The sequence below is a fragment of the Gadus morhua genome, chromosome 16, assembly GCF_902167405.1.
Source record: "Gadus morhua chromosome 16, gadMor3.0, whole genome shotgun sequence".
Taxonomy (NCBI): Eukaryota; Metazoa; Chordata; class Actinopteri; order Gadiformes; family Gadidae; genus Gadus; species Gadus morhua.
The window spans coordinates 9,296,549-9,308,614 of record NC_044063.1 but is presented as its reverse complement, the minus strand read 5'-3'; the positions used below and the strand labels follow the sequence as shown (position 1 = coordinate 9,308,614).

The 12,066-nt window shown below is 43.2% G+C and overlaps 2 protein-coding genes across 2 annotated transcripts; one reads left to right on the top strand and one right to left on the bottom strand.

Annotated features, from left to right (window-relative positions):
• The first annotated feature begins 398 nt into the window (after nt 1–398).
• On the top strand, nt 399–6,989 carry LOC115560993 (solute carrier family 35 member F2). Its single transcript, XM_030380745.1, has 8 exons — nt 399–562; nt 1,859–2,034; nt 2,220–2,347; nt 2,560–2,719; nt 3,203–3,359; nt 3,711–3,763; nt 4,231–4,385; nt 5,229–6,989. The coding sequence occupies exons 1-8, from the start codon at nt 516–518 to the stop codon at nt 5,538–5,540; spliced, it is 1,188 nt and encodes a 395-aa protein (XP_030236605.1). The 5' UTR covers nt 399–515; the 3' UTR covers nt 5,541–6,989.
• rhbdd1 (rhomboid domain containing 1) lies at nt 6,285–11,426 on the bottom strand. The gene is made up of 8 exons (XM_030380746.1): nt 11,161–11,426; nt 10,789–10,952; nt 10,376–10,655; nt 9,853–9,985; nt 9,661–9,749; nt 9,516–9,566; nt 9,262–9,390; nt 6,285–8,257 (listed from the first exon to the last, which is right to left on the bottom strand). Exons 2-8 carry the CDS (start codon nt 10,942–10,944, stop codon nt 8,163–8,165), a joined length of 933 nt encoding a protein of 310 aa, XP_030236606.1. The 5' UTR covers nt 10,945–10,952; nt 11,161–11,426; the 3' UTR covers nt 6,285–8,162.
• Nucleotides 11,427–12,066: the final 640 nt, after the last annotated feature.

Here is a 12,066-nt window from a genome sequence, read left to right as displayed (position 1 = left end):
TAAAATACAGTCTCCGTTTCAACGCGATTCATACTGGATTAATACTATAGGCCTATATGTATACAATAGAATTATTTAAATCTGCAAAAAATGAAAATATTCAAAATATAAAATCGGTTCAAGGCAATCGTCCAGATCGGAAATGTGCTCGCTTTCTTCGTTGTCACCTTTATCTTAATGTTAATCATGATTACCAATCGTTAGCCTAGGCTATTTAGGTAGTTGAATCCGAGACAGCCCAATTCCCTACTTTTTTTTGTCTCATTACTTAATCTTATCAACTGTCACCTCACCACGCCTATCCACTTAAATACTCATTATTCGTTTTTATTGCAAATCAGGGAGCGATCTTCGCCCTCAAATTCAGTGTTAATCATTTAGCCCTCGTAACGCAGTAACAGAGCGGTAAGACATTTGTAGGCTACTCGCTCATCATGTGGTTGGCTTACCAGTATGGGTGATAAACAGTCCGAAGAAGTATCCAGAGACACAAGCAACGAAGACGAGGAACGGGAATGACCACGACTATGGGGAAATTCGACATCAAGATACTTTTCAACTGGTAAGTTCTTAGTGAAAGATACGTTTTTATTTGATGGCAGACACACACACACACACACACACACACACACACACACACACACACACACACACACACACACACACACACACACACACACACACACACACACACACACACACACACACACACACACACACACACACACACACAGAGACAGACAGACAGACAGACAGACAGACAGACAGACAGACAGACAGACAGACAGACAGACAGACAGACAGACAGACAGAAGCTGTATGTGTATTGTATGTGTGTATTTAAAAGCCCAAATATCGAGTTCAACATTAGCCATAGTTAGGCAAGGCAAGGCAACTTTATTTATGCAGCACTTTTCATACACGAGGCAGACTCAAAGTGCTTCACATTGAAACATTGTTATACAATAAAATAAAATAATAGAAAATAGATATAAAAGAGTTAAAAAAGCATTTTAAAAAGTGATAAAGTATGCTGTACATAAGTTTCATTCCCCTTTTGTAAGTATGTACAACTGCATCGTCCCTAGCAAATTATACAAATCACTGCATTTAATATAATAACTGCTGCGGACAGTTACAGTCCAAATTCATACATTCTTCCTTAGCTGAAATACTTTTTTCAATAATTTCATTAAATCATTGAACTCAGAATTTGGAGCCTGTATTCACTGTTTTATTTGTTGCTATGAAGGCGTTCCCCAGAGATAAAAATACGAAATGATTAGATACCACATATCTTAATGGTTTAACAGCAGCCTATCGGTTGACAGTAGTTTAAATATGCAAAAGCGTTTCAGAAGATAAAAAAGACTACACTTTATTGATGAAACATGATTCATATTATTAAATTATTTTTTATATTTTATAAATATAGCCTACATGTCTGTATCAACAACTTCAAGTGTTTTAAAGTTTGAATATACATCAATATACATTCATTGTTAATGCACATGCAATATAAATATATATAAGGGAAATCTTGAAGATCATTTCAGAGTTATAATGTTCGTATCATAATGGCAGCCATTTCAGTAAATCACATTCCTGCTCTCTGAAATAAATGTTGTTTAATTGAATTTGTTTAATTAAATGTTGGATGGATGGAAACATGTTCATAATTAAATCAGACAAAGAATTCATTGTGCTGCTTTGGCAGAGGTCCGATGTCATCCCGCACCCATCTTGGAAGTTTTCCCTTTTAGGCTTTCAGACTGTAACCGTTGTTAGGGCAAACACAATCTTGAAGCGCAAAAGTAAATCAAAAGTTTGATTTGCTATTTGATTGAATGCTCATCAGGCAGCTAGCCAAGACGCTAGCCATGGGCCAAGGCCTGGCTCTGCTCATCTGTGGGACGGCCATCTCGTCCCAGTACCTGGCATCAGACTACCACGTCAACACACCCATGCTGCAGAGCCTGCTGAACTACGCCCTGCTGTGTATCACCTACACCCCCATGCTCTTCTTCAGGACAGGTAGGCCTCCCACGCCAGAGCGACGCATGGTCCCTAAGTATAGAGCAGGTGTTCATCCACACACACTGTAAAGAAGAATTCAGGGGAACCGTCTACAATACATCATACGATGTAGAAATCCACCGAGCAAACAAGGAGATCCACATGGATGCTGAACCTGATGGTGTGACCCCTTTGAAACACAGGGGAGGGTAACATGCTGCGTATCCTGAAGCGCCGCGGCTGGAAGTACCTCCTGATGGGCCTGGTGGACGTGGAGGCCAACTACACTGTGGTGAAGGCCTACCAGTACACCACGCTCACCAGCATCCAGGTAAACACTCAGCTGGAAAACAGGTCATTGAGCTTCTGAACCATGAAACCGGCCCGATACTATTTCGGAAAAAACAGCGCTATATTGCATAGTGATATATTGTGACTGGTAACTAGTAAATGTCCATATTCATCGTGTGTGTGTGTGTGTGTGCGTGTGCGTGTGTGTGTGTGTGTGCGTGTGCGTGTGTGTGTGCGTGTGCGGTTCCAAAGCTCCTGGACTGCTTCATCATCCCCGTCCTGATGGTGCTATCCTGGTGGGTCCTGAAGACCCGGTACCGGCTGGTCCACTACGTGGCTGTGGTCGTCTGCCTGCTGGGGGTGGGCGCCATGGTGGGGGCTGACCTGCTGGCCGGACGGGACCAGGGATCCAGTAAGAAGGTCCCCAGAGGAGGGACCACTATCAACTATCTCATGGTTCATTATCATGGCGCATATAGAATATATATGGCATTTGCCAATGGTTATATCCAAAGTGTGAAACAGTACTGTTGCTACATACATGGGGTACACTGGGACCCCAATGGGAATCGAACCCTAACCCTGGCCACGTTAATGCTAAGCTCTAATAACTTGGCTTGTGTTCATTCATATCCAAGTATGTAATATTTTCCTCTTTGATAAGATAGTGGAACATTATTGCCTTTTTTCCACTATTTCAACAAGTTTGTCTCTTTGAAAACTCTTGACCATTGGAGTTTGATTATGCGGCACTTTGACATGAACGCGATACTCACAACCCCTTTGTTACCGTTTCATGAATCAGTGTTTTTTCCTTCAGTCATTGGCTCATCAACGACGACGCAAAGAGAACCCAGAGCTGATGTCCCCTGTGTGCCTTTGTCCCTCCTCCCAGCCAGTAACATCCTGCTGGGCGACGGCCTGGTGCTGGTGAGCGCCACCCTGTACGCCGTCTCCAACGTGTGCCAGGAGTACACGGTGAAGAACCTCAGCCGGGTGGAGTTCCTGGGAATGCTGGGCCTCTTCGGGACCATCTTCAGTACCATACAGATGTAGGTTGTGTGTGTGTGTGTGTGTGTGTGTGTGTGTGTGTGTGTGTGTGTGTGTGTGTGTGTGTGTGTGTGTGTGTGTGTGTGTGTGTGTGTGTGTGTGTGTGTGTGTGTGTGTGTGTGTGTGTGTGTGTGTGTGTGTGTGTGTGAGAGACGGGAAGAAAAATAAACCTAACTGGATTCTGAATTGCAGAATTTGAATAATCACGTTAAAATATTTTTTTTTTGATGTTTTATTTATGTTATGCTTCCTATCTTTACCCTGTTTAGTAAGTAGCACTGATTTCTTACGGAGCTATGCATCTCATTGCATTTCGTGCTGACAATATATTCGGCTCTTTTTGTGTTCTTCAGGGTCATTCTGGAACGACATGAATTGCCAAAGATCCAGTGGAGCTGGCAGATAGGTAAGAACCAGTAGAACTGGAAAGAAGGAATACATCCATTATAATTCAAACAAGAACAATAATACACTTTGTTATTATTGCAAGTACTATGAATTTATTTTACTTTGTTTGATTCGTTTTCTTTTCTCCATAAGGGTTTGCAATGGTTGCATAAGGCATAAACTAAATTGCGATACTTTCCTATATAATGCTTTATAATACCAGCAGGTTAGCCTAGTGGATAGCATGTTTGAAGTCAGGATTAAAGGTTGTGGATTCAAACTCCAATGTTCAAGGTCTACCTGTAGGCATCTTTGCGCTGGATGCCCTAACACCCATACCTGCTCCTTAATGACTTGTATCGGAAACAAAGACCCTTTTTTCTCCATAGCATCAGCTCAGTGACGAAATATCACAAATAAGCATTTTAGTATCGTCTCATCTCCTGGCTTTCTCCTTGTTCCCCTCTCTGTATCTCTGTGCTCCAGGCCTGCTGTTTGGAGCCTACGGCACGTGTATGTACGCGCTGTACAGCTGCATGCCCGTTGTGGTGAAGCTGACCAGCGCCACCTCCGTCAACCTCTCCCTGCTCACCGCCGACCTCTTCAGCCTCTTCTGTGGCCTCTTCCTCTTCCACTACAGTGTGAGTGGAGGTGCACACACACACACACACACACACACACACACACACACACACACACACACACACACACACACACACACACACACACACACACACACACACACACACACACACACACACACACACTGACACACATACTGTATATGCACACATGCATGCCAATGAATGCACACGTACGTGCATGCATGCAGACACACACATGGGACACATGAATGAAAACACACACAAACACACCCACCTACACACACACAAGTATGCTCCAACACTTAATAGTACGCCACTTATTGCCAAATGTTCTCTTTGTCAGGGTGACCTGGTTGAGTAGCTGATTGACAGGGTCACGTAAACTGTAGTCATTAACAGATCTGTTAATGACTACAGCTCAGAGTCAAAGTGTACCCGTGTTAAATATGACACAAGTCTGAGGTTTAAAGATGCAAACATGGGGTCACTGCAAAAATGACTTCATAGGGATAGCATTAATTAATCTTAACAACTAATCATAACTATGCTAATCATAACTATACCAATCATAACAATGCTAACTATCTTTTAATGAATGCAGCTCAGAGTCAAAATGCAGTGTGTCAAATATCAAATATATGCTCATAGGGATGGCATTATTGGGAATTATTCCATCCAACAACTAATCATAACTAACTTCTACTTTACTTATGATCCTGTCTTGCAAAAGCGAAATGTAGCTTGGATTGTTTTGAGATTTTTCTTAAAACCACCATCCCTTCCAGGATAATGTTTAGTTCAGACTTTGCTTTACATAACCCGCTGTTAAACATGTCCATCTTTCAACTAATTTTCAATATTCCTGGTTTCTTCTCTCAGTTCTCGCCTCTGTACCTCATCGCGCTGGTGGTCATTCTGCTCGGCTTCATCACCTTCAACGCCGTGCCCCTGCCCACCAGCACCCCCTCCCCTCCCTCCCCCATCACCGAGGACGATGGCTGCTATGACAACCACGCCATTAACTTGAACGAGGACGTCATTGACAAACAGGATGTAGTTTCCACTATTATCGTCCCCACAGAGGAAGGACAGGGGGAGGGTGACCAGGACACCAGATCCAAAATGGACACCAGTGTCCCAGACCGTGGATATGGGAGCTTTTCTCATGTTTTGTGCAGCACTAAAATGTGATACGGACCCCAGCAGACAGTGGAGCGGAGTGCCATGGAGACCTTGCTGGGCTGAAGGGCTTTGGAGAACTGGTCCTCCAAATGGAGAAATCAAGAAATCCAAATGGAGCCTTGTCACTTGCTAGTCGTGTCTTTTAATATAGGGTTTTAAATCTGGGTCTGCTTGGCCAAAGAAAATGTTCTTAAATCCAATTTCAGACTTAAGAGACACTGAAGACGTTTTAGAATATGAATGTCCAATGATGCATTTGTTGGATCACTTTTTCCATCTTCTATGAGGATATCCCAACACATTACTTAAAGTTTAAGGTAGAATTGTATTTATTTTGTTTTTAAATGAAGTGCTAATGCTGAGAAAGCACTTTTAACCTTTGACGGTTTTTCCCAGATAAATTATTCCAGCTAAACAACAAACTAATGTATTTTCTTATTTATTTGAAACTACCTCATACATTGATTGGGATGAACTGATTAAAAAAAAAAGAAACCAATATATATTTTAGTTTTTTGTCGACATTAAAATACATTACAGTGCACTTGGAACCAAAATAAAAGTAAAATATATCTTGATAGATAAGGGTTGCAACTGGTGATGGCTAAAAAAGGTGATAAAGGAAGGAAAAGGCACCCAGGCCCTTTCCTTATAAACAAACTGTCGTAAGTGACTCATAAAAGCCTGTCAGCGATGTTCCGACCTAATGTATACGAAGCAGTGCTAAAAATAAGAAATACTCAGGCACATCTATTAGAATTTATTAATGTATTTTATGTGAAATGACAAATGAATAAAAAATAAGAAATGCACAATAACCATCTAAAATTATAATTGTGTCTGTCTGGGCGGTGTGTGTGGAGCTCTGTCTGGGCGGCGTGTGTGGACGTTTGGAGCAAAATCAAAAAGCTCTGTCTGGCCGGTGTGTGTGTGGATGTGTGGAGCTCTGTCTAGGCAGCGGTTGACTTTGGCATTGAGAGAAAGTTTAGCCTCTCGGACAATTCTATATATACTTACAGTATATAACAGAGTGTAGCAGACAGAGGGAGAGTCATGACTCGCCCTGCTTCGGCTTCTCATTGGCTAGTACTCGTTGATAACTTGGATGAGACTCCACCCCCCAACAACATTTCTTTGCAGATCGACACAAATCAAGTGGGAACTCTATTTGAGTTAACAATGGTGAATTTGGCTGAAAGGTGACCGTTTACACCTCTGTAGTCCAAAAGTCCATCAACCACTTATTGAAAGAAAGTGTACCACCATTGGTAACACTATCCTTATAACAAAGTATGCACAGTCAGTCCATTATGACAGCTGATCAGAATCAATGAATTATTTTGATTTTTATATATTATATTCTCCCGGCCTGGGTCCTCCTGAGAAGGACACAATATGAATGTTTTCAGATTAATATTTGACAGAATAATTATCTATGAAATGTTGTGCAACAAAATATATAACATTATGTTGGCAAAAGGTAGCTGAAATGTCCACATGACTAAGCCGTTTCAGCATAAATCTAAATCTTTTTGGGATGCTTTTATGGCATATTACATCAGACGTTGTAGCTCTGTCTCCCTCTATTGGGTGCCTGCTGTTGGTAGACTGACAACCTCAAACCACGTCTCCACTGTTTTCTGACAAGGTTGTCAATGTTTTCTTGACGATTGGACAAGTCTAGCTCATGCATGGATATTGTCTTGAATTTAATTGAATGTAGCCCCTATTGCTGCCTTGAAGAAAAAGTAATTGATCGCAAATTTATCAATTAGCGACCTGCTCGCAGGTGTGGTAGGCTTCACCTTTCACCCATGGATAATTGAATCTGCCCTAAAAGGAACCGCTGTAACCGAGTACCTGGAACTTTCGATATTATTTAATTGATACATAAAATATGTCACTAAGTATCATAAAACACCACCAACTTAAGCTTCTAATAAGAAAAATAATGAAACTACAACATATAGGCAATATATTTTTGTCATTTTGCTGATATAAAAATACATGACAGTACACCAGTACACAAAAATCTGTATTTGGCATCCGCAGAACTTGATAGAATCCAAAAGTCCATCAGCTACGTATTGAAAGCAAGTGTACCTGCTTTATATTTGTGTCACTATCATTAAACAGTATAATCTGTCCATCATGACTGCTTATGAGGATCACTGAACTCTTGGTTTCGAAACACAGCAGAGAAATCCCCTCTAACATTGACCAGGGTTCTTAAGAATGTAGATAAAACCTGGGCAACAAAAGGGGTTAAAAACAAACAAGTTCTGTGACAGAAAGACCCACAGTTATAAAAGCAAGGTTTGTGGGGGCCTCAGTTGTTTCAATCACGGATTGTAAACTTATTCTGGTGTGTCTAGAGGGAAATTCTTCCTTGTTCTTCAAACGACTAAATCACCTCCCTCAGTTAGCAGCCTCCACTCCACTCAGAGTGCTGTAGCCGTTAGCGATATCACTGCATCTATTAGAGCCACCCTCTCAGAATAGCTTAGCGTGACCCGGATGAAGGCCGGGCTCACACAGGCAACCTGATACGGTTCAAGCTTAATGTAATATGCTTTACAGGTAGAGACTCTGGGGACGATGGGGACACTGTATGGGGTCTCAGGAAGCCAGTCAGCGGTCAAACCTCATCAGCCTCCTCCTCCTGACCTCCTCATCGGAGAGATTGAAGCCATATGGAGGAGGAGCTGCGTCGCCCGGCCTGGGTCCTGTTGAGGAGGACAAAATAGAAATGGGTTTATGTTAAGATTTGATGGAATCATTATCTATGATTTTTAAAAGTCCATATGCTGTTTCAGTATACACACACGTTTGCAGTACTACCTGCACTGTGTGAAGCCTGTCGCCATTTTGTGCAGAATAAGTCATTGTTACATGTTTTCATCACGCTTTAGACATTCCTTATACGAAGTGAGAGCGCAGGTTCACTATCATACCTTCAATGAGATCGTGACGATACCGGTAGTCTGGAATAGTATTGTCAAAACTAAAACTATCATGCTTTAATTTATTAATTTATTTGGATTTGAGTAAGTCATAACTAATCATAACCTCGTAAAACACCATGATTCCTATGTTAATGACGTTTTTTTATTATTAATAACAAGTAGTAGTACACGAGTCTGAAGCCTTATGTCCTATAGGGGACGAAGAGTAGTTTGGTTCGCAGTACGGTTCGCAAAGGTGCGGTACGGATTGCGTTTCCACCGCCAAAAGTGGGCGTGACCTGAACTGAGCCATCCTCGTTTTGCCGTCCTCTTTAGTACTCCTCCGTTGGGGTACTGAGACGCCTGAAAGGGTGCCGGAAAATTCGAGCTACACACCCCCTCCGTTGATTGGTCGACAGAATAGTCACTTCCAGGCGACGTGGGGATAAAAACAAACAAACCGTAGCCTCGATGTATTATTCTTTACAATGGACTTGTCGCGTAAAACGCTTGCTTGGGCGAACAAGGCGGTGGAGACGTTCCTCTGCATTCTTGGGTCACGATGCTATGATGTCACGATGTTTACGTAGCTGCCGCGGCGATCGACAGCCGGCCCGCCATAAAGGGTACTGTCGGAGGTGGGAACGCGACCTCGGAACTGAGCTGGGCTATACCGCCCCCTCCCTACCGGACTGAGGCCAACCGAACCGTACCGCACCCTGCAGTGGAAACGCGGCATTAGTTAGTAAGCGAGTCTCATCCCCATTAACATGGTCAGCTGATACCTGCGTCGTTCAGGCTGTTCCTCAGTGCTTGGTCGAGCTGCTCCTGCTCCGTCATCCCTCCGGCCTGGTCCCACCTGCGCCCTGCATACTCTCCCCCCGCCGGACCACCTGACCTAGTGCCACTGTAGCCTACACACACACACCACACACACCCACACCCACACACAGCAGCTGAAATGTGTGTAGTGCTATAGCTGCCATTTCCCCTTTGGCAGGGCACATACAGTTGTGGGTGCCGTTACGAAATACTCTACCTGAATATGAGTTGTTTGGTTGGGAGAATCTGCTTGGCCCAGTCACCCACGCTAGTAAAAATAAAAGCACCTAAACATGAGATCACAAACATTGTAATTGTCAACAAACACAAACACAAAATCACACTCTCTCTCTCTCACACACCTGCACTTGTCTTCATGATGGACTTGAGAGGACCGGCAGTGTAGAGTAGACCCACTAGGATACCAGCCAGATGACCAATCAGCGATGTCCTGTACAGACAGACACATCAATCAGCCAATCAACAACCAATGCTCTTTTTACGAGACTTGTATTATTGAACTATGAGACTGTGTGAGCAAACGGCCGACTCACCCAGGATTGGTGAGGTGAATCAGCACTAGCTCCACCCAGCTGGCGTAGCGGTTGTCCACACGGAGGCCCAGCACATGGGTCACGCCCCCTGGGTGGTAGTGGTTACTGAGGATCTTCAGGGCAAACAGAACGCCTGCACACACAACAGGGTGATGTAATGCACGTTACACTGACTGAAGAAAAACACACGGGTGGGTGGATTATAATTCTGAAATAGATGTTGCCAACATTAAACATCAACACACAAATGTTCGAGTCAACATGAAGAAATAAATGTTACAACACATCCCTGGTTAGAACATAACAAGAAGGGGAACTTAGTTAGACTGACGGGGATAATGGAACTTATCAACTGTGTTCACACGGTATGGCACAGTAACCCTTTATACTATATCTTTTTTAGGGTATTTTTTTATGCACAGGACATTGAAGATTGTGTGTAAATGTAGTTAACATGTAGTTGAGCAACAGACCTTTGAGTACAGTACAGGAACAGGTGTGTTCTTGCGTACGTGTATAATACCTGAGAAGCCCACAGCACACTGCACACTGTAAGAATGGTCATCTGTGAGTAGTGTAAGCCCCGCCTCCAGCCCCAGGTAGACCAGTCCCGTGAGCAGAGAGAAGACGGACAGCACGTAGAGGAACCAGGCTCCACCCATACGTCGCTCTAGGTTGATGCCCTTCCACAGGAAGGACGTGAGGTTGAAGTAGAGGTGCCAATCATCTACGTGGTGGAACGGGGACAGGAAGAGGCGCCGCCAGTCGCCGTGCCAATAGGCATTCTGCACACTCACACATGCCTGGGTAACAGAGGGGAAATAACATAGGATCGTCACAATTGAAATGTGCCCTCTCTAAAGTAACTTTATGTCTTTTTCTGAGCTTTTCCTATAAACACACGTGAAAAGGTGTGTGTGTGTGTGTGTGTGTTACCTGCATCAGTGGAGCAGCGGGGAACAGGTAGAGGTAAACGTTGAGGCCAAGCACACCCAGAGTAACGGGGGGGACGTTGTCAAGCCCCACCTGGAACAACTGGGAGGCCAGCAGCAGTAGACCCAACTGCGACCCCCGAGGTCGCTGCCGTCGCATACTGAAGCCTTTAAAGTGATGAAGCATAAATAGTAGCAAAGTCGCATGATGATTATCTGACTAAACACCTGCTGAACCCGACGTATTCTGTATAGCCAGAACTTAAGTTTCATATTAAGTTCAGGTTGCCACTCAGTAAGAAACAATTAAACATACAGAGGAAAAGTTGACTGAAATGTATCAAGGTATTCGGGAGAATCTTCGCCATCTGTTTACCTTTAGAATGTATTTTGTCGCTCTTCTAACCCTTTCTTCCGCGTTCTATAATTCACTGCTTTAGCCCCAGAGGAAACCCCGGGGAATACAATGGTAATCCTGAAAACAGAACGACTGAACAATGCCGTCCAGTTGAGAAGAAGTATCATACAATGTTTAGCCCACGACACCACAGATACAATTTCCAGATTTCAACAGCAACTAAAAAGAAAACTTTGAAACGACTGACGAGGGTGACCATGCTGGTCACGTGACCTACTCAAAGCGACGTAGCTAACGCAGTGTCATGAGATTGTAGATTGTAGGGGTTTAATCAAGCACTTTTTTTTTCCTTTTTTTTTTTGGTGGCGTCAATCAGACATGAAATTACGTCTTTATTTTAACTAAATATTTTGGTTATGCTTTTATGGCATAAACATCAGACGTTGTAGCTCTCTGTCTCCCTCTCTTGGGTGCCTGCTGGTAGTACAATGACAAACTCCAACCACGTCTGTTTACACTGTTTTCTGATGTTGTGGTTGTTGTTGTTGTTGTTGTTTTCTGGGCGATTAGACAAGTCTGGCTCATGTATTGATTATTGTCTTGAATTAAACTGAACGTAGACCCAATCGTAGCTGTGTAGAAAAAGTCGTTGAGGTCCACGGCTCAAAAATTGCCTCACGTGACCACGCAATATCAATTAGGGTCCGGCGCGACAGGTGTGGTAGGCTTCGCCTTTCATCTATGAATAATTCAATCGGCCCTCAAAGGAGCCGCTGAAACCGAGTAGGCTACCTGGAGGAACTTCAGCTAACATTACACACGCTATCATTATTAAGCTTAAACACCACCAACTTAAGCTTCTAGTTCGCAGAGATAAAGTCGTCTATGATCGAGAAAAAACACAATTCATATTTGTATTCCTAG

Coding starts and splice junctions, on each gene's coding strand:
- LOC115560993 (XM_030380745.1), top strand. CDS start 516: ATGACCACGACTATGGGGAAATTCGACATCAAGATACTTTTCAACTG. Junction 563..1,858: donor ATCAAGATACTTTTCAACTG/GTAAGTTCTTAG, acceptor AATGCTCATCAG/GCAGCTAGCCAAGACGCTAG. Junction 3,764..4,230: donor CCAGTGGAGCTGGCAGATAG/GTAAGAACCAGT, acceptor TCTGTGCTCCAG/GCCTGCTGTTTGGAGCCTAC.
- rhbdd1 (XM_030380746.1), bottom strand. CDS start 10,944: ATGCGACGGCAGCGACCTCGGGGGTCGCAGTTGGGTCTACTGCTGCTG. Junction 10,656..10,788: donor CCGCTGCTCCACTGATGCAG/GTAACACACACA, acceptor TCTGTTACCCAG/GCATGTGTGAGTGTGCAGAA. Junction 9,391..9,515: donor ACCAAACAACTCATATTCAG/GTAGAGTATTTC, acceptor GTGTGTGTGTAG/GCTACAGTGGCACTAGGTCA.